General features: G+C 36.4%; 1 protein-coding gene across 22 annotated transcripts in view; it reads right to left on the bottom strand.

Moving 5' to 3' along the window:
* The window catches only part of LOC129277685 (FK506-binding protein 15-like), a 92,051-nt gene that overhangs the window by 44,140 nt on the left and 24,073 nt on the right, over positions 1 to 23,838 (bottom strand). For 9 of the 22 annotated variants that reach the window (XM_064109930.1, XM_064109921.1, XM_064109925.1 and 6 more), the window contains exons 9-15: positions 19,127 to 19,270; positions 14,010 to 14,137; positions 13,018 to 13,066; positions 11,378 to 11,491; positions 6,338 to 6,515; positions 2,968 to 3,036; positions 2,335 to 2,394 (exon numbers count right to left, since the gene is read on the bottom strand). In XM_064109930.1, the coding sequence (XP_063966000.1) occupies positions 2,335 to 2,394; positions 2,968 to 3,036; positions 6,338 to 6,515; positions 11,378 to 11,491; positions 13,018 to 13,066; positions 14,010 to 14,137; positions 19,127 to 19,270 (742 nt within the window). The remainder of the gene's footprint in view (positions 1 to 2,334; positions 2,395 to 2,967; positions 3,037 to 6,337; positions 6,516 to 11,377; positions 11,492 to 13,017; positions 13,067 to 14,009; positions 14,138 to 19,126; positions 19,271 to 23,838) is intronic. The other 13 variants (XM_064109935.1, XM_064109938.1, XM_064109936.1 and 10 more) reach the window with 2 other exon arrangements.

Below are 23,838 nucleotides of genomic sequence, written 5' to 3'. Positions count from 1 at the left end.
ACATGCATTAAATTGTTTAAAAAAAGCTATAAAGAGGAATATTGTTATGAAGTGGCGAAATATGAGACAATAAATGAGCTGTGAGTGTATGAGCAATAAACATCATCTATAGTACTCGACATGAGATCGCATTGTTGAAAGAAGCTGATAAGAATGATAGTGAAATGCTGCATGATTTGGGCAGCACCAAAATGCTCAGAAATTAACTCTATTTCGCTGCGACTGCACGCAGCGTAGTATATGGGAATAAATCTTAATTGATGTGGAAGAGGTTCATCGTGGTGAAGGATTGAGTAGAAGAAATAACCAGTTGTATCATGATGTATCAAACGTAGTAGGAAAGCTTTCCTACTACGTTTGATACATACTGTACATGTAGTGAGACAACTGGTTATTTCTTCTACTCAATAAATCTTAATTGTTCACAACGATTCAGATTTTGCCTCTTTGGATTAGTCATATTTTTAATACATGGGCATCCGAATAGCAATCCTGTGCAATGGAACTTTTTTTTTTTTACAATAGTATTATTCTAAAATAACATGGAAAGTACTTTGGAATTCATAAATACATGTACGATCTTCACCCTTTGAACAACAAACGTTTCCCTTGAACTAGAAACGCAATTACTTCCAATATATAGCCCGTTATTTTCATTGTCGACCTGCATTTTGCTGATCTCAGACTTGGGCCCCGTCTTACAAAGAATTGCGATGGTCCGATCGATCGCAACTATGGACGGCCAGCAAAGTCATAATCTATTATGCATGTTTGTTCAAAATATTTTCTAGCTATGATGTATATTCATGCATTCATCGCTGTCTTGAAAATTCACTGTGCTTCTCTTTGTATACAAAGGACATTGTGCACATTTCCTGTAGAAAAAATTATGACACTGATGGATATCCATTGAGTTACGATTGATCGGATCAATTGTAACTCTTTGTAAGACACGGCCAGGACTATTTTTCCAGTAGCATTGAAAGGGTTAAGCAGAATGCAATGGAATGACTTCTCTTTTTTAACCATGATCTCACAACCAACAGTAAAGGACTAAGAGCATGAGTCAATAGATACCATCCATGACTGTAGCTGAATCACAAGGTGACGCGACGTTTGCTCCTGCGACATTTGCTCCGGTCTTGATATCTCAGAAGGCATATAGGGTTAGAGTTAGGATTGTAATAGAGTTTTTCGTTCAGAATAATGTAAAGATAATGATTAGGGGTTAATTATTGGAACACTGTGGCCCAGTGGATTAGTCTTCTGACTTTGAAACAGAAGGTCATGGGTACTGTACCAGTGCTGAACTCAACCCAGGTGAGGTTATTCCTTGAAATGCCTTCACACTGGAATAGGCTGTGGGGCTAAAGCCAGGGTAATAATATCTAAGTCCCTTGGAAGCACATAGAGACGTCACGTCATAATGTGATATGCCTGCCCTATACAAGAATTGTGTTATTACTATCATTATTGGTCATGATGGTTATCTACATGTACATGTACATTGTATTGGCTTTTACGTGGAGATTTTCCATTGGAGCAATTGTCGCCGGAGCAAATGTCATGGTCCCGAATCAGAAAGGTGATAAAGTCTAATTGTAACAGGAAGGGGGGGGGGGCATTTTATTTGCAAGAAAATCCTTCTTAATTACATTTTCAACTAGCCAACTTGTACCAGGGACAGGGGGGGGGGGATTTCTGGAGGCTCCTATAACTTTTACCTGGGGGCCATTTCATAAAGCTGTTCATAAGTTAAGAGTGACTTTGAGAACGACTGGTGATCCTTTCTTGTGGTAAATGGTATTCACCATTCAATGTTCATTGGCGATGATTCAGTGCGTAAGAAAGGTTCACCAGTCGTTCTAAAAGTCGTTCTTAACTTTATACAAACAGCTTTATGAAACACCCCCCAGGATGGGGTGGTTCTGGGTGACATCTTACCTACATGTACATGACTTCTCCTTCTGTAACATTCCTAATGGAAGTTTCCAATGAACCCAATAGCAATATGAAGGAGCAATTTTAAGAGCTTCACGCATATTCCTATTTTGAAATTGGGGGGGGGGCAATCTTGGGTCTATGCATTCTTAAATATTAAAGGGGAAAAGGAAATATAATGTCATTCATTTAAGAAGACATTCATTTGTGAAATTTCTTATGTAAAATGATAAAAAAAAATCTTGTTATGTAATAATAGGGTGGAGATATGGAAAAATGTAATTTGATTTCAAAGGCATGTTTGTTTGTTTCCTTCTCTCCATGGATGAAATGTGGTTGAATGTTAAACATATAGACATAGTCAAAGGCATACATCATCATATTTCTTCATACCTGGCTTTCCAGCAGTAGTAGGGGCGGAGAATTCTTCAAATTTGGGAGGGTCCTCCATTGCTGAAATGGAGGATTTATAGCCGTACGTATTACTTCATATCAAATCTACTTGAAACATTCCTTTCTGTGGGTCAATGATCTTTACATTTTTTGACAATAAATAATGTACATGTGTCAATGGCGTTCACTAGTTCATAAAAAAAAAAGATGATCAATGCCCTCACCAAAATAGGCATGAAAACTTGCTTTTAAAGAACTAAAATCTACGGATGAACTTTTGTTACAAAATAGATTCAAGTATATAAAATAGTAAAAATTGAACATTTCTTCTTTTTTTTTAAACCAAATTTAGGTCATTTGCTGGATCAGAAGACAGACAACCATATTAGAAGCAAAGGACAAAAATTCTAAAGGTACACAGCATGAGATCAACAGTTAGTAATCGACACCTTCAAATTAACACTGTACACGTTTATGTTAAAACATCTAAAGCATAGGATAGTACAAGTACAAAAATTGTACATATTGTATTACATTTAGATTATATGCATAGATTATGAATAGGTTTTCGCAATGAGTGTGTGCTTGCTATTAGGGGTTATAAAGCAATGGTAACCATGACGATATTCATACCTGGGCCTCTATTAGGAGATGTGTAGGTGATTGAATCATCAATTTCAGGCAATGCCACCATTTCTGAAACTGGATCATTTGGAAACCACAAAGACATGCATAGATTATCAATTACTTGCTAACACTAACAGTTGAATACATGTAATTATATGTAATAATATGTCTGTAAAGCGCTTAGAGACGTCGTTCCGATGTATTAAGCGCTATATAAATGCGGAATATTATATTATTATTACCTCCCCCCCATAAAAAAAAATAATACAAATAAAATAAATAAATAATAATGATAATAATGATGAAATAAAATAAAATAAATTTCAAAAATAAAACAAAATAAAAAACGAATAATAAATTATAATGATAATAATAGTATTCCATCCATCACTTCCATTTATCATTTGTCTATGTTACAAAAAAATACAACTGTTTTGCATTATAATAATAATAATACAATGATTGTATACGGGTTATCAGTGACTGAGTGTCTCATTGCACTATTTGTATTACAGCAATTAGGCATTCCCCCTGTACATTATTATGAAATTAATAGTTTTATTGTTTTGGGTTCGTTTGATCATCCGTATAGAGGGAGGGTTTTGTGTGTAAGTGTGTTTTTCAGGGGTGAGATTTTTCTTTGTGCAGGCTTAAAAGTAGTCTGCTGTGCAAACCTTTCACTCGAGTCAAGGGTCTGAACGTGCAGCCTACAGTACTGAAGGCCCTCTTGCTAAAATGAAACAGTAAGTTTTATACGTGCTAGTCTTTGCAAGTGAGAGAAACATGAAAAAAGGGAAGGTAAAAATCCTCCAAAGACTGGTTGATCAAAGTTTCAATCAGGGTCTGTGCCTGCAGACTAGCTTCAAAGCGAGTCACTCGGTTTCCTTTGATAATCTGACAATGCAATAAATGCATTTTGCCAAATCCTAATTCTAAAGGGATAAAATTTTGGGTAGGATCAATGTTTTTTTTCCATTCTTTTCCCAGCCAACTTTTGGAACAGAATGCTGCCAAAATATTGTACACATTTGGTAGACCAGCATCCATCATTTATACATGTATTTTTGTTTATATTTTTGATATTTCGTAGACAGCAGATAACAGTAATGGCTAATTCATCATCAGGGCAATTCCATAGGTTGGTGGACATGAGCTCAATGTGTCTTTGTACATATAGCCCATCTGAACCGTAACGTGAGTAACCACTTTATCTGCACCCCTAGTAAAAACCATGTGTTCTTTATTTTTTAAATAAAAATACAAATTTGTCTCCCTAATATACTTCTTTGAAATGGATATAATCAACTTTCATAAAAGCCTTGTATGAGGACACTTTTCACTTATGTCCACTTTTCATTTTATGCATGTCCAAATCATGTAACATGAGTAACCGACACATTTCAAAGATTTGCCAGGAGCATAATGCAATTTCCCAAGTTTTGTTTTTATACAAAGGATAGTCAGACTGCGTACTATGTTGTGATAAAGAGATGTTTAGTTCCTATCAATAATAATGGAGTTACGGCTCCAAGTATGAGTCAAGGTGTCTCCAAATGTAACGTGGGTAACCGTGGAATAGCCCATCATCACCATCACCATCACAACCACATTCATCATCACCAACGACACCATCATTTTCATCATTATCATGCCTTAATTTTATCATCATCGTCGTCATCGTTGTCATCATCATTCTCAGCATCATCACCACCATCATCATCATCATCAACAGCAGCGTCAACATTTACCATCATCAAAGCCATTGTCAATAGCATAATCTTACCACCATAAATTATTGCCATCATTGGCCTCCTCCTCTTCATCATCATCATCACCATCAACATTAAAAACGTTACTGTCAACATCATTATCATAATCATCATCATCATCAGTAGAATCATAAACATCACATTTGCAACATTCTTTCAAGTCAAAAACCTAGGGAAGGAATGCCTACTAGAGGGTTAAACCAATCTGGTCCCTAACATAGAGGTTTGCAAATGGATTGCAAATATGACAGAACCGCTCCGATTGGTTCCTGGTAATTGTTCTGAACAAAGTACGCATGCAACGATGATCTTGATTCGATTGACTTTAAACCTTTATTATTATTATTATTATTTTGTTTGGCGTCACCTGTGCCTGGGAGGCGAAAAGCGAACTGAATCACTATGACCCGCGGGTCTCTCCTCCCGATATAACTGATTGGGGGGAATGCAGGTGGACCACTACACTATGATACAGAGCCCATGGCCAGTATTCAATTTGATACTTACATGTAAGCCAGAATTTTAAGTATTTTGCTTAAGTGAATTACTTATCCATCTTTGGTATTCACTTGCATTTTTGGGGCTAAGTATTTTGCTTAAATCTAAGTCTGCAGCCTACATGGGTTAAGTCTGTCTTGCATGCAGTTTACAAACATACACGCACGCAGTCATACATGTACATCCTATGCATACGTGAATGGGATGGTTCTACATTAATTGCGCATTATTTTGGTTTAAATCTTATGACGTCACAATTGTTATTAATAAGTATGTTGCTTAAAGTTGCATTGAATAAAGTAAAATACTTTGATGTGATCTGAATACGAGTTTAAGCATACTGCTTAGCCAAGAAAATATGCTAAGTAGAATACAAAATCAATACATGTACTTTCAATTGAATACCCACCCTCGGGGGTGTTTCGCAAAGATTTAAGTATGACTTAGCTCATACTTAAATGCCAACGCGTACAAGATATGTAACGCGCAATCTTATCGATCAATACGCAGTAGTGCGCGTCCTCTTTGCATGATCTGACCAATGCGGTCATGCCTTTTATACTGCATGCAATGAGGCATTTAAGTGCGACTCTGAAGGCGACCGCACACCTTACAATTGGTGTGCGACTCAATTTTGGAATAAAACGTAAAATTTGATGCTTATTGAGACTTGGAATATCTTACTGCGTAATGTTCAAAATCATCGTACGAATACCTCTGTTCAAATCTGTGACTATGCTATCATCCTTCTTAGAATAAAAACAAATTTAATATCTAGTCATAATGACGTCATAGCAGTCGTACGATTGGCTACGATTTGAAACTAATTTGGCCTTTACTCCAAAATAAAGGCTTGCCATCTCTCAAAATGGTTATATTAGTATTCTTTAAATTAATTTTAACCTCAAATATAATGATACATGTATGTTTTATTCACATTTTCATAAAATGAGCAAAATGCGATTTGTTCCAAAATCGGATCGCGAACAGTCGCAAGGTGTGCGGTGGCCTTAAGTCATACTTAAATCTCTGTGAAACACCCCCCCCCCCAGAGCAATAAAAGGAGCATAGAGAGGGGTAAAAAGGGGGGCGTGTGTGTGATAACGTACCAGCAGGGTCACCGGGCCTTGGGAGCTGGTTGTGCATGCCGTGGCCCATGTCGGATTGGAAGTTATTGGTGTGGTTATTGTGCATCTTCTTGGGAACCTTCATGGCCTTCTTGGCCATCATGTTGGGGTGACCTGACGAGGGCGACATGCCTCCCGTGTCCGAAGACACACTGGCTTCCTGCTTACAGATGGGAGACAGAGAGAGCGTGGGATAAAAAGACAGAGATGAGTAAAAAGAGAGTGATGAAATGGGAAAGAGAGGTGGGAAGGAAAAGAGGAGGGGGAGATGGTTGGAGAGAGAGGGGGAAGATAAATAGAGACAGTGTGAGAAAGAAAGATAGATAGGAGAGAGAAAGAGATAATGAAAGAGGGGAGGAAAGTAATGAATTATTGTTCTTTACAGCTTCAAATGACCAATCTCATTTAACCATTTCAAACAGATCTTTTGAATAGTAAAATTCTGTGTTTCAGCACAGTTTACAAGATATTTGGTAAATATTATTCTTGCTTTACATCATACACAAGGGAAGCTGAATAAAATTTAACAAACTGTTCCAGGTTCTTGAAAACATATTACACTCTTGAATAACAATATGTATAGACATAAACAAAATTAAATTGATAATGATAACTGGTAAAATAATGAGTAAAAGACCATGACAGATTCTTGCTTAGTTGGTAAAAGTTTAAAAGGAATATTAACCCCTTTATACAACAATGCCCACATGTTATTCAAATCATGAATTCTTTAATAGAGACAGATGAAAAAAAACAGCAAGAAAATTAAAAAAAAGCTGCCATTTACTATTGCCAGTCTCTGAGATGCTGCCCGTAACTTGACCGGACCTTGCATAGGGTTCTGAACAGAGTTCTCAAAGATAAGATCACCAAGACTCTTGACCGACTTCAACGGCCGGTCGGCGTATCCCACCCCGAGGATACTGTCCATACGATTGGCCATGGCATCCACGTTCTTCACCGTATTCCAGCGTTTCACCGTCCCCGTGTGGATGCACGTCTCGCGCCTCTTGCTGCGCTCTTCTTCTATCTCCGCGACGTGGATGAAGCGGCTCTTGGTGTTGCCCATCTTGTCGCAGCTAACGCATCACAGTGGCATTTCCTGCTGATGAACGCTTCAAATAGTATTTCACGTGCTTACACATATGGATGTGGATCAGAATTAGTATTCAGTGCTAGATAATCTATACCATAAAATTATCCTGGCAACATCTCCATCAATGGAACAATTGTCCCTAAGGACTGGATTATGAAATTAAAAATCAAATTGATGAATTCCTGATCCAAGTAAAAACGTCAATCATTGAGTGATCTATTTCAATTAGGGTTACTACAATAGCTGCATATCCACAATGCATGTCAAATAATACATCAATGGACAGAACTGTTTCCTTCTCCTCCTTCTGCTTCCTACAGGAGTGGTTGTGCCTTTGAAGTATCACCAAGACCATGTCATAATGTCCATACTAGTATAGAAGTGGAATATGGTAGAATGGATGATCTTACACTCATGCACCTTTATTTAAGGAATGAAAAAAGACTATCATGACATACATATAAAATTGATCACTGGTTATCACAAAACCTTCTGTCTTGAAATTTTCCCTGACAAAATTTTCAAACCATTGATGAAATAGTGCTTGAAAACTTCTGCAAATTCCTCTTCAAGCTGTCGTTACAGACAGTATCTAGGTATGGTGGACTACTTCTGTTCACTAATCAACTGAAAAACATAGTACAGTTTTCAAGTTCTGTCAACTCCGACCGTTCCAATCCCGTGCTATCCCATCTGAAATGTGATTAATCCATCTTCCAAACATACAGAAGTAAAGGTGAAAATATGCCAATGAACATGCACTAATCACATCCCTGCAGGACAGGTAGAACCTCTCTGTGGTACATCCATGTTAATGCCTAATTATAGATCCCTGGGGGCCCATCAACATCCATTCATCTAGCATTAATTCAGTTCTCCTTCACTCAATCATCCAGATAATCTCAAAAGAGCTAGTCCTCAGAACGATTCGCAATGGCTGTAGAAAAGGACTTTGATCTCTAGGACGTTCTCTCATTTTCCCCTCCAAGGAGTCCTTCATCTGTTAAGTCAAGTCTCTCCCAAGAACTGTCAATCTTGTACAGAGTTCATATCCGGAAAGATCCAAATTTCAAGTCAATACCGATTAAAAAGTCCAATCACCTCCATGCATCATGCGTGTAGCAGAATGCACGTTATTTGTCATTTTGCGCAGTTCTTTCACTCATACTGCCGTATCCATCCATACAGTATCTCTCTCAAGTTTAAACCCTAAGAGAGATAGTCACTCCTTTTGAGGTCATTCCTTTCCAAAGATATATTTTCTTGCCTGAGGTCACTGCTGTCAAAGTTTCACAAACTGCATTCCACTTTGATATTCAATATAAAAAATGCTAACCATGTAGCGCTAAGAGACATCACTCCAATGTATCAAACACTACAATAAAATGAAATATTATCATTATTATTACTATCAATGATTTCGAATGAAATCTTGCAAGACAGCTCAACTATTGTGTTTCTCCTCTTAAAAGAAGTCACCCTGTTCGACTCCGCTATTAGCACATCTGCTCCTTTCAAAATATCATATAAAGGTTAAGTGCATCCTGAGGAAAAGTAGAAGAATCCAATTTAGTTCTGTTCTTAGGATCTAACTTTCAGGTTTCATTTCTTGAAAGATGTTTTGTTGTATTTTGCACCTCCGTTCCCTTGGTCGTACCACACGGAGATAAGCATATCCTGAAGAAAGTAGAAGAATGCTTTTCGGATAGCAGACATCAATCATTCGACTCCACAGACAAAGTGAAACTCCAGACGTTGAATACAGTTGCATACCTGTACATGTACATGTAGGTGCTCCCCGATGACATAGGAGGAAACATTTGCTGCACCCCTCTAAAATGTAGTTATAATTTCATTTTGCCTCTGTCTCTGTCTGTTCCAAAATCGTTTCCTTTCTCTCTTCTCTCTATCTATCTTACTCCATCTCTCCCCCTCTCTCTCTCCCTCTCTCATGCTCTTCCCTTTTTCTCTCTTTCTATATATATATCTGTCCCCGTCTCTCTCTCTTAAATCCTTTGGTCCATTTTGGACAATTGGTTGAAACGTTTCCAAGCAGCACAATGGCCAACAGCCTGGCGATTAAGAGAAATCAAATACCAATAAATCACTTTTGGGCAAAAAACTTGGCACCCATCTGGAATTTCACAATGATCTGCATTTTACATATGTTGTATTGAATCAAGAATGGTTATGCCTTAGTTATGCACTTAATTCATGGAAATGGGGTATTAGTGCAATTGATGTACATCTTGCGTATTTCAGAGACATTACACAACTTTTTAATAATCCAGCGTTAAGAAAGTGGTTTCCTGTGGCATTGTCTCATCAAAGTCAAATGTTGGTTGAAATATGAAAGCTCCTTATAGTTCTCAAGATTCTTAAGATTGCACAGGGAAATGCTAATGCATATGACTTGATAAAATTAATATGAATATATGTAGGAGCTCTTAGATTTACTAAGAACAACAAACATTTCTGGATTTTGACAGTTCAATTCCCCCCCCCCCTAAAATGTCTTTGTCAACCTCAGCCAACTTCATATTTCACCAACCACCAAACTTCAGACTCTCTATAAACAAAATATGGAAACTGCTGATAAAGAAAATCACAAAAACAGTATTATTCAACCACAAAACCACAATGCAATCTAACCTAATTCTAATATACACCTGGGCCTGTTGTATACTTTCACTTTCCATCTGGAGACAGGGGAACTGGTTTCACAAAGGATATTTCACGTCATGTAGATTAGACGCACAATGCCTTCAGCATCGCAGCAAGTGAGTGCAAAAATGGCATTCATTATGTAGGCCTGTAAGAGTAACATCTTTTTGGCTCTAAAATCATCATCAATGTGCTGTACGTACGCTACAAGTACATTTATATGTTCTTTCATGATTATCACTGTAATGTGCACACATTTCTTCTTCTGATGCATGCTTAAAGGGATGGTCCGGGCTGAAAGTATTTATAGCTTAATAAATAGAGTAGAATTCACTGAGCAAAATGCCGAAAATTTCATCAAAATCGAATAACAAATAATAAAGTTATTGAATTTTAAAGTTTAGCAATATTTTGTGAAAACTGTCGTCATGAATATTCATTAGGTGGGCTGATGATGTCACATCTCCACTTTCTGTTTTCTTATGTTATTACATAAAATCATATTTTTTTCATTATTTCATACTTGTGTGAATAATATGTCTCCCTTATAATGAAATAAGTTGCAGCAATAAATATCTAATGCACTAAATCAGTTGACAATCCAATTTTTCTAGTTCTAGGAGGAAAAAATTTGAATAAACCTAATTTCATACAATAAAATACAAAAGAACAAAAGGAGATGTGACATCATCAGCCCACCTAATGAATATTCATGACGACTGTTTTCACAAAATATTGCTAAACTTTAAAATTCAATAACTTTGTTATTTGTTATCCGATTTTGATGAAATTTTCAGCATTTTGCTCAGTGAATTCTACTCTATTTATTAAGCTATACATACTTTCAGCCCGGACCATCCCTTTAAAGGGATCGTTTCACTTTGTGAGCAGCTGATTCAAAAAGTTCTCAAACTAAGATGAAACATGTGTATACAGTATTAAGTGCTTGTATTTGTCCTTAAAATCCCTGACACACACCACAATATAGGAGGAAAAACTATAATTTAGACACAAGTAGCAATTTATTAGCCCGATTTTGATAACCATCTCTGAGACACATTTAGCTTATGCCCAGTTTACTCAAATTAAAGAAGTTTCATAAAACTTGTTAAACAAATTTGCAAGAACAGTTAAAAGCTACTGAAATCATTCATTTTTGATTGGTTGATTGTAAATTTGTTATTAGAAATTGTGGATTTTTCCAATGAATCAATAGAGTATAAAATAAAAGTTGAATTTTTATTGAATGGAATATAACTCACATCTGCTTCTGAGTCTGTGCTGTCATGGGCTACGATGGCGCCAGACAGCGGCAGCATGGGCTGTCCCATTTTGGCCATCCGGGAGATCAGTTTGGCCTTACTCGATGAGGGACTCTAAAAAGATAAAAGTATAAACAAAAGTTCTCACTCTTACATGTATGTTGAAAAAGGGATAATTGGGGCGGTAGGTTCTTATACAATTTGCAATGAACTCTATTTCAGTTGAAAAAAATATATATGTATAGCAAATTTAATTATAAATTTTTGCAATATAGAAATTCCAAGGATATAATGAGATTTATGATTTAAAACTTCATTCATTATCATACCAATTACTAGTAATCACATATCTCACGATATCTGGCATGCACTTAACGTAATTATTTCAGGATTATTCATGCGGTTACACGCCAGGTACATGTACATGGATATTTTGATGAACAAAATTGTTTACAAATAATAACAAAAAAACTGTGGTACCCTTAAAATATCACAGGTGGTCTAATTAAAAAGATACAGCAGGATCAAAGTTAATCTATTTGAAATGGTTCACCGACACCATAAAATGTAACAAATTATAGCTTCATTCAGTAATTAGCATTTCCCAGGGTGTGAATAGGGATTGAAGTATTTCAATTTGAAACATTTAGATAATTTCATCAATAACCGTATCAACAGGAAATGCCAAATCAAATCTGGGCCATGTTTCACAAAGTACATGTAGATCCATGATCCGATCAACCACAACTATGGAAAGTCAGCCACGCCAACATTCAAATTGCATGTTTGTTCAAAATGTTTTCTAGATATGATACATTTATTGTTGTCTTGACAATTTGACAAGCTCCTCTTCGTTTACAAAAGGACTTTGTGCAAAATTTTGGTACCACGTCCAGGGTTAAGACTAGACTCCAAACTCTCTGTATGTGTCTTTGGTAGAGGCAGCCAGAGTACATTGTGAATCTAGTCTCACTATTTCAGACCCTGCCATATGCACAATGCGAATGGCGAAAACCATGGGTCTGTGTCTGCAGACTACATGTACATGTAGATCCACCCCCCATTGTTTTGCCCATGTTTACTTTCTTTCATGCACTAGAGCATTTATACACAGAACAGGGGTGAACGCTGCCAGATTACATTCTCTATGGAATTGCCCCTTTTTTTTTTGAATGGCAAGAATGGGATCCAGGAGAGTGTTTCACAAAGATTTAAGTATGACTTAAAGTTGAACTTAAATGAATATGGTATATATGCTACGTGCAATCTTATTGATCAATACACAATACGGTCGTGTCTTTTGTAACGCATGCAACTAGGCATTTAAGCATGACTCCCGTCATACTTAAATCTTTGTGAAACACCCCTAAGTTCTTGCATCACAATGCTTCACAATTGATTATACAAATGACTTTTTTACAATTTTTATCTCACAATGCCCAAGTTTTAATAGTTGAAAGAGCATATATAGGCTTTGTATGTTCTTAGAGCATCACTCGCATGTTATCAATTTCACTTTTTCTATGAAAAATGCTATAAGAGAAGGTTATTATTTTACTGAGTACATGTACCATATATTACGTCCATGCAAAGTGGAATGACCAACGAAATCAAAATACAAAATATTTGACAGGTCTTACCGTTGATAGTTGTGATTCTGAATTGTTGTTGTGTTTTATTCTGCTTTCACTGTTAACAAAAAAAAATAGAATTAATATCAGTTCATTTAATCTCTTTGCAAAGTCTTTAAACAATAATCTGTTAGTACATTATAATAATAAGTACACTTAGGTTCAGTTGACTACCATTATACTTGGTTATATAAAATAAATATATAAAAAATACATTGTATTTTGTGTTAGGTAAAAAGAGATGATTCTCATTCTAGTATTAAGATTTCTGGGAAAAAATATGTAAACTGCAAAAACCATTTCATTATGACAATAAGATCAAGTAGAAGGTAAAGAGATTGAAGAATAAAGAAAAGAAGAACAAGAGATTGGAAGAAAAGGAATAGAAGGAAAGGGAAGAAAAAGTGATAGAGGAAGGAAAGAAAGAGGAAGAAGAGAAGGAGGAGAATGAAAGGAGAATAAGGAGAAGAAAGGATGAAAGGGATATTTAAAGGGAAAGAAGGGAAAAATAAGGAGAAAATAGTGTAGGAGGAATAGTAGTATGAGAAGGAGAAGACAAAGAAAGAAGAAGAAGAAAACAACGATGAAAATAAAGACAAAGAAGAAGATGACAACAAAGACAACGATAAAGAAGAAGATTCAAATTAAATGGAATAACTAATTTGTTGGATGATAGAGACAACAAATAAGATATTAATTTTGTCTCCAACAATACCACAGAGGTAACACAAGCTACTGCTGTATAAAGTAGATCTTGGCTGCTATGAGAAAATCACAGGCACACCGTGTGGGATTTGAACCCACGACCTCTGGATTATTAGACCAGTGTCATAACCACTAGACCACCAGAGTGCCCCAAGTGATCTAGTTTCAAACTATCCCATAGATTCTTTTTCTTCCAAAGAAGAAGATTAACATATAAAAAAGTTTACACCAAATTAAAAGGTTTTCCTATATCCTAAACATTAAGAGGATTAGATAAGATTCCATATTGATCTTACTTGTCACTTGAGACATCTCCTCTTGACCTTCCGACCTTTGGTGACCCGACCCTTTCCTCCGACCTCAAGCCATCGGTAGCATCTGATGAGAGTGAACCGCTTTCCTCCTTTTCTCTTGAAAATTTAAGCTGTAAAAGATTATAAAAAGAAAATGTAGGGTGACCCCTTGATATGAAGTACAGCAAATGGAGAGACATCAAGTGAGTAAATTATTTTCTGTTGGGCATACTTTTTGTATATATGTATGGGTTACAAAATGTATTGAAAATACAGTAAAATTATAAAAAAATCATGTGAAAATAATTTGCCCAAAATACAAAATTCATCATCAATATAGAGATCAGTTTATCAAGTACATAACAGACAAGAGTCTCTTTATAATGTGCTTTACAAAGTAAGACTATTAGTTATCTATTTCAACAAAATATTAACAAGTATCAAAAAAACAATTTGAAGACAATCATTGATATGATGTAAGTAAAACATAGGATAATCAATTAAAAACATGTCAATTATAGAAAACATGTACATGTATAATGAAATTCAAGTTCTTCCACTTCTTAAAACGCACTGTGTAAACTTTTTTCTTCTGGTTTAACAGTAAAATGAAGTGTACAAGTATGCATGTACACGTACATGTACAGTATATCTACAAAAATACAAGTCAATTTCTGTATGTTGATTTGAAATAATGTACCAGTACTTTTATTAATCAAAACAAGTGACAAATTACAAAAATCAATCATAATCATTTACTCTTTGATGAACACTTCAGGGGGTTTATCACAAACAAACAAACTTAAAAAACATTATTGTTACCATATATAAACTAACGCTCAAACACACACTCAGTGTCCACATGCATACATGTATGTACATTAAATGTAACTCACCCCCACAACGTAATGCAAGAAGACTTTTACGCCGCTTCCCTAATCCTATGCTTCGGAACTGAACAAGTGTATTTCACACTAATAGAAGCTCCATTGTAAGAGAAGCATACAGACAGGATGGCATTCCCATTTTCTATTTTTACAACCCGTGATTATACTTCAAACATAATGAAGTTTGGCGATGAGACCCCAGAGGTACCCACCCAGCGCTAATTCTGTGTTGCGGCTTTACATAATTATCGCTAAGAAAGTAAAGACATATCTCCTCCTTGAAGGGATTTAATTGAATCTTTCACAGCCCTAGGAAACACTTGCCTACGCCATAATGCAAGTCTCCCACACCCTGTCCCCACTGCCAAGGGTTGCAATTCCCATACGCACTTTCTGGCGATGCAAAAACCCCTTTTCGTACATCTTGGTGCAATACCAGTTGTGAAATTTCCTGAATATCTTAATATACTTATGTATGTATTGTACATCACTACATTTAATCACATTTGGTTTACATGACTATCAATTTGTGCATATTGCAACGCTTTTACATTTTAAGGATGTTGTTTAAGCACTCTAACAACAAGTTTTTTAAACTTTTAACCAATATTAGTAAACACTTTTTAAAGGACTTGATTAAAACTAAACCAACTTGTTTATAAAAAACTTTAAACAATAGTTGTTAGAGTGATGGAATCAAACAAAGTGCTTAACATTGTAAACAGCTTTTTTACAGTGTGGTCCAATCAGCACTTTATAATTTGATAAACATGTACCCTAAAAAGGATGGGCATGGAATAATATTGATATAGTGGGGATTGGCTTCGTATGTGCTGTTCAAGAGCACCTATACCCTGTAATTATTACACATCTCACAGTGTTGATTTACAAGTCTGCAAGATACTACAGAAATGAACAGGGCTCCACCCATTACACAGATTAAAGCCTATATTCAACTTTGGTACATACAGGTTACAATATTGAATATGGTCAGATGAAACGAAAGACTATAGCCTAGTACAAATTAATCGGGTGGCCGTTTCATATTAAAGCCATCCGTAAGTTATGAGTGAGTGACTTTATGAACAACTGGTGATCCTTTCTTAGCTGCTAAATCAACATCAATGAAAATTTAGTGTATATCCTTTACCAAAGAAAAGATCACCAGTCATTTGTCTCTCGGAACTTTCGAATAGCTTTAGGAAACATCCAGGGGGCCGTTTCATAAAGCTGTTCGTAAGTTAAGAGCGACTTTAAGAACGACTGGTGATCCTTTCTTAGGCGCTAAACCATCGCCAATGAATATACGTATACCATTTACCAAAGAAAGGATCACCAGTCATTTGTCTCTCGGAACTTACAGATACACTGTACATGTAGCTTTAGGAAACATCCAGGGGTTAGTAGAGTGGTGGTCTTGTGATCCGGTAACTCGATACCAAGTTGGTGCGCTAATGACCTTTGGTATCGCCAGGTCCCTTGGAGAGGACATTACAAAATTGAGTCCTCTAGTTGTTTACTTTATACAAGCATTGATGCTTTAATAGCAATCAGATAAAGATCATCACTTCAAAGTATCAAAGCTAACGCTTAATGTACAGTACATGTGTGGGTAGAGTTTACTATCAACATCTTTCTAGCATGGTACATGTACATGTACAGAATTATATATAATAATTCACTGATAAAATTCTCATTTAACCACTCTGGTTAAATATCAATTTTCAAATTCTCAAAAAAATTCAAATCAACCAACTTTTTGCAACCGTCACAACAATTTTTTAAGATAGGATGTGAGAACAACAATTTATTTAAATTCACATTATTGAATCTTTACTGATACTTTAGATAGGCTTTAAGAGGGGAAGGCACTTACTCACAAGCACGAGTCATACCCCAACATGCTTTCTCTCTATACAACGTAAACCAATACCCTTCTCTTGTAGAGAACAAAAGTCTCAATTAGTTCAAGTCGTTACGATATGCTATGAACGATAGTCTGTATGATGACTGCAAGAATCTCATGGTTTAAATTAACGGCATTGCGAGAAAATGCGATTGATTGCAAGTTGATTCTAAGCCATAAATCAATCCAAAATCATGCAACTGTTTGCTGTTCTGCTCTTTTCAAGCATGGATTTTTGTTTCTGCGGGGGGGGGGGGGGGGGGAGTAACTTTAAAAAAAAAATATTTTCATTATTCCAATTCGCTATTTCAACTGCAAATCTGCAATCAATCCAAACAACAAAATTACAAACAATCAACGTTCGGCAACTTATAAAGGTTATATAAAGTGTTAATTCAGTAAAGATGAAATTGATCTACATGTACATCTTGCAAACTTGCCATTGATTTTAGATAAGTTTGTTTTGTGAGTAGACCAAGAGGGCATTGCAATTCAATTGCAAATTTCTAATTAGTAGTTACATTTATGTAGCGCTTATTACACCTTGTTTCTAAGTGCTTTACATTGCTATTATAGTTACCCCGGTCATCAGATCCTGGCATGCCAGCACACAATGTATGCATCTTCTCCGCTCCCTGGGGAGCATTCTAACAAGAGTTCCAAGACTCAGTTGCTAAGCATACTACATAGGCTTTCACATCCTACCGGGTACCCATTTAACACCTGGGTGGAGAGTGGCAAATCGTGGATTGACGCCTTGCCAAAGGACGCTAGGCCTCGGTGGGATTCGAACACACAACCCTCTGATTGCAAGGCGAGAGTCAGAACCGCTACACCACAACGCTTCCGTCAAATGGAAGTTCACAAATAACAGATCAAATTTGGCAATCGGAACTCATTTTAAATTGCTTGTTACAACAAAGAGGTCAGCAATGACTTGAAAACTTTGTAATCAATTGCATGATATATGATTGATTGGGGACCTCATTACCTCAACCAGGTCCCTTGGAGAGGACCTGAAGCCCTCGGTCCTTTGGTTGCTTGCTTACAAGCATTCATGCTTCTTATAGTAATCAGGGCCCCATTGCATAAAAGTTACCATAATGGTAACTTTGCCATCCAGTGGTAACTTTCATTGAGTCCTGGATTTTGATTGGCTGATGAGCATTGTTACCATGGTAGTTACAGCCTATCATTGGATGGCAAAGTTACCATATTTTAAATAGTAACTTTTATGCAACTGGGCCCAGGTCAGCAATCCCTATCATATAAACCACAACTTCCTTTTATATTTCTACATCAAAGTGGAGAGTTGAATTTGGTGGTATTTATCGTTATTACCAGGTCCCTTGGAGAGGGCCTTTTGCCTTTGATTCTCTGGTTGCTTGCTTTTTAAAAAGCGTGCATACTTTCTTAGCAATCAGGTATACAATCATCATCGTCACCATAATCACTTTTTTATTTCAATATCAAAGTGGAGAGTTGAATTTGGTGGTAAATATCCCCATTACCAGGTGAGATCCTTCAGAGAGGACCTTTTGCCTTTGGTTCTTTGGTTGCATGCTAACAGCATGCATACTTTCTTAGCAATCGGGTCAGCAATCACCATTGTCACCATAATCACGTTTCTTTGTTTCTATACCAAAGAGAGTTGAATTTGGTGGTAATTACCCTCATTGCCAGGTAAGGTCCATTGGAGAGGACCTTAAGCCTACGGTCCTTTGGTTGCTTGCTTACAAGCATTAATGCTTTTTTAGCAATCACTACCATAGAAACCCTAATTACCTTTTTTAATTTCTACATCAAAGAGAATTGAATCTGGTGGTAATTAGTCTCGTTGCAAGGTGAGGTCCCTTGGAGAGGACCTTAAGCTTTTGGTTCTCTGGATGCTTGCTTACAAACATTCATACTTTCTTAGCAATCAGAGGGGTGTTTCACAAAGATGACTTCTAAAGAGTTGCACTTAAATACCTAGTTGCGTGCATTATAAAAAATCATGACCGCATTGGTGAGATCATGCCAAGAGGACGCGCACTACTGCATATCAATCAAGAAGATTGCGCATTGCATATCATGCACAATGTACGCGTCAACATTGAAGTGCGACTCTAAGTCATACTTAAATCTTTTTGAACCCCCCGGTCAGCAATCACTGCCATATAAACCATCATTACCTTTTTTTATTTCTGCATCAAAGACGAGAGCTAAATTTGGTGGTAGTTATCTTCATTCCACTGGAGGTCCATAAGCTTTTGGTTCTCTTGACTTCTTAATAAAAGCATGCATACTTTCTTAGCAAACAGGTATTAAACAATCACCATAATTACCTTTTTTATTTCTACATCAAACAGGAGAGTTGAATTTGGTGGTATCCTTGAACCGAGCCCCTTCTTGCCGTACGCCAGTGCGGGCGGGACGATGAGTAACCGACGCCCATTCTTCTTCATACCGACTACGCCTTCTTCCCATCCCTGCAAGAAACAGTATTCAAATTTCAATATTGAAAGTAACGTATTCATTAAATTTAAGATTCAGATCCAGAGTCAAATTAATATTGTTGGTACAACTGGAAATGTATTTTGTTTGCATTATATAATCGTACATATGGAACAAAATGTTATGCATACTACTCTGGGTATAAAAAACAACATAAGAAATTCAAAACTGACTCAAGTCTGCTGAGAGTTACAAGCGATGGCACACACAATACTGCATGAATGGGACTACACACAGAAGTTTAGCCCAATGCATGGGTCAATGCATGTAGCTTGAATGTGAGGGCATCTGAGATGGAATCCTTTGCAACCGCTCTTTTCTCGATAACATTAATGCTATTACAACATGAAAAATACTTGAAAACTCAATTCTTTTCAATCATTAATGTGATTTTTGATAATTAGACAATACTTTTCATCAATGATGATCAAGTAGTGAAAAATATTCCCAATTGTAGGATCCTATGGTTCCATGACATTTGCACCGGCGACAATCTCTCCACCCTAAATTCCACACACTACTCAAATGACCAACTTCAACCCTGGATTTAACACTATACCCTATCCAAAACCTAACCCTAAAACCAACATAAAACCCTATTGCAACCTTAACCCTACATCAAAATTAAGCCCCAAGTAATTGTCGCTGGAGCGAATGTCGTGTCACCGAATATTAAAACTTATAGAATAATTTTACAATATATAATGCACTTACATGTACCATTTCAATAGAAATGTGTGAACTGATGATGGAACAATACAAAAGGTATCAAACAACTTGAAATTGTTATATAGTGTCCTTAAAAATGAATATTCAGAGGTCCACACTCTTGCCGCGTGGTGTTGTGTATTGTGAGAATGGTCAATTAAAGTTTGCTTGGCCACTAACTTGGCCAAAGGATGAGAAAAGGGCTATACATGTTTACACTTACATGTACATGAAGAGGATATTGGAAAGACTAAAGAAATTGGGAGATTAAACTAAGGTTGCGATTAGTGGTAATGAGGAGCACCTCCCCACTGATAGGCAGCAGTATCCGATGGGGAAGTGGTGCTTAGCCCCTATTGGTAGTTAGTCATCTGCATGTAACTTCTACTACTGTACAGATTACATGAAAACAAGACAATGGGAGATAAAATATACAGGTATTCAATGATTTGTTTTATATTGAATGACTTTTGTTATGAAAGGCCTACAGTCTAAAGACATTATAATTTTTCCATCTTTGATGAAATATATATTCCTCTCAACTCATATCAATAATAGAATAGCAAGAAGGTGACATTCAAAACAATAATTTTCAAACTCAACCTCTTAAAAAATGTGAACGAAAATTATAGGAGCCACAACAAATAAATGATCAAACTTGATACATACTGTACATATACCGGGGTATGCAATATCAGACCAAATTTGTTTAACTTTTACTAGTAGTTCATCGTTTTCTTCATTCTGTCCTTTGCAGGATATAATAAAATCTTTACAAATTTTACAGGCAATTGGCTATTTGATTGAGAACTTTTTGACAATACAAGGCATAGATATATCTGATTACAAGTACTATTTTATTCAATCAAGAGGAGTGTTTTCATGGAGCACTGTATGTCAGTGAAAGTTTCACTGACTAATTTGTTCTGAGCCAATCAGATGCAAGGATTTCAGTAGCTTAAAACAGGGAAATCGACCGACTTTTGTTTCATGAAATGCTCCCAAAATGCGAAGGTATCTGGATATACATGTACATACATACATGCAAACAAGAACCCCCATTGTATGAAGTGCAGTGGACAAACAACTTTGCTCAATGTGAACATGCTGCAAGTTTGTGGAAGACGTTGTTTGGGTCAAGTGACTTATGTGGTCGTACACGTCACACTCTGCGACGTACATGTAGGAACGTATATAAGGAAGGGCGTGAACTGATTACTCTACTATGTCAGGTCTATTCAAGAGGCGTAAATTAATGAGGTCCTACCAGTTGGCTCTCTCTACTATCCTATTTTGGTACAGACAATACATAAGAAAAATAAATGGACTAGTTCCAAATATAACGGCAATCATACAGAGAGGGAAAAAGGGATGTTTTCTTTTAGAAATTTGATATTAAACGGGAACTCAGCTTGTTGTGAAAGGTGAAAACGATTATTGAGTTCAGTCCCATTTTGTCGTTAAATTTTTGAAGGATAATACAGAAAGAAAGGTTCAAAGCAAACCATTGCTCTTCAGGGGCCTGTAACACACAGCCTAGCAATCATCATAGAAGAATATATTTATGATTGATTGCATTGACTACAATGCACAATCAATCGTTAAAATCAAGCATACGATCAATTGCAAACCTTGGTGTTACGGGACCCAGGGGCACGTAACACAAAGGTTTGCGATGGATGCAAATATAAAAGAACCGCACTGGTCGGTCCCTGGTCGGTATAAACCAAATGCCCGTGTAACATTGATATTGATTGGTCAGTTCATTTAGCAATTGATCGCTAATCTTTGTGTTACGGAGCCCAGGTGACCTTAAATTCAAAATATGAGAGAAAAAGAGAGCTGAAATATTCAGGTCAAACATCAGACACAGATTTTTTTTAAATGGGATGCTAATTGGGTGACACACAACATTCGCTCCTTCGACAATTGCTCAGGCTTAATTCGTCTAAGATGTTGGGTTAGGGTTGCAATAGGTTTTATGTCACTTACGTTGCCCGGTCTGGCCCTTCATTTTCGGGTATGGTGTAATGTTAAACCCAGGGATGAAGTTGGCCATTCCATTAGTGTGTGGAATTTAGAACGGAGCAATTGTCGCCAGGGCAAATGTCATGGAACCGCTAATTGGCACGATAGCATTGTTATCAAAAATAATTTGAGAAGCAAAGAAAAAATTCATTAACAGATAAAGGGCATTTCATCCTCATTAATAATTCCTTGGATCCCGCCTGTACAAACACTGATATTTTATAGATACCTAATGTTTCAATCACACTATTGAAGAGAGTTTGTTTTCTCATAAGGATTTTTATCTTTAAAGCTCTTCAAGCTAATTATATTCATGTAAATGTATATGAACATGACTATTCATTTGAACATACATGTACAGTGCATATTGAAACCAAATTCAATGAAGAAAAGCTCACAACCATTTGAGTAATACACATTTTTCATTGTGCTAATCTATGAATGAAATCTGATCATTTTAATTTCTTTTCTTTTCTTTTTTGCTCTCAATCACCATGAGGATTTAAAAGGAATATTCTCTGTCTAAACATCTTTTAGTAAACCTATTTCCTAGTTTGAAAAGACATTGCAGTATCAAAATTGATCTCTCATGTATCTTTTTTAATTAAATTTATGTTTTTTAATGCTTTTTATATTTCATGGTGACATATGCCGGCAACATACAATGTAATCACAACAACAAAAAGCCTTCACAAATTGATTCTGATCAGTAAATTGAAAAAAAATAATTGTACGTTTTTTGAAGTTTGGTTTGAAATTTGTATATGTATATATGTATCTATATATATAATCTTCATTCATGACAAAAAAACACTTTCTGAGAACTTCTCCTTTTTCTAAATATAGAAATTTATGGGAGTTGAAACTGCCAGAAAATATCACACACAACTTCCCTTCCCGAACTGCCACCATTTGGCTCTGCACTGATTGAAAAATGTGCAATTTCCCAATGAATGTCATTCCTTAATCATTGCTTCCTGCCGCCCCGATCAGTCGCATCGCCGATCTATAATTATCCCCCTGTCCCTTACCAGCATGCACAGCAAACAGCCTATTCTACGTGTTGGATACAACCGATTCTTTACACGTTATCTCGTGGTTGGATCATCTCCCTTTCCCTTTGGCAAATGCTTAATTACGATCTTCGGTGATTGGCATGGTGAAATTTGAAACAATTACTCATTTCTCTAAAGAATGGGTCTCAAATTCCAGCTTTAATGCTTGGCACTTAATCCCAAATACTGCAATACAAAACCAGGATCGTGATGGTATCTCAACACGATGATTCCTACGTGTATCACATATCACTTATTAAGTTTGTCTAACACTGAAAATGTTTGTTTAAATACAAATGTGCATATCACATTACAAATTTCTTAATTTCCCCTTGGTTTCAATCTCTTTTTCCTTTTTCTTCTTGGTTCAGCTTTCTTTAAGTTTCAACATTCATAAAATAATTGCTGTTAATTAAAAAACTACCTGTATATAAAAACATCGTTAATTTGTAATAATTCAGAATTCTATAAAACAAATCATGCACTGGTTATACAAGTAGTTGTGCTGTCAAAAATAAACATGTTCCACCATGGTACATGTATATACCCTTGAGAGTGCTGCATTGTCACTAAAGCCAAGCTTACAGTGGAACCGAATCAACTGCGAATCCATCCAAATACATGAGTTCGGGGGATTCAGGAGTATTCTGTTCTCCCTCCCCGAATGCGAGAAAATTTGGAAGGGATTCGGGAACATTCGTGGAGGGATTCGGCTCATTCTGAAATGTTCAAAACCAGCCAAATACCCTCCA

The sequence above is a fragment of the Lytechinus pictus genome, chromosome 15, assembly GCF_037042905.1.
Source record: "Lytechinus pictus isolate F3 Inbred chromosome 15, Lp3.0, whole genome shotgun sequence".
Taxonomy (NCBI): domain Eukaryota; kingdom Metazoa; phylum Echinodermata; class Echinoidea; order Temnopleuroida; family Toxopneustidae; genus Lytechinus; species Lytechinus pictus.
This window is presented reverse-complemented; position numbering and strand designations above follow the sequence as displayed.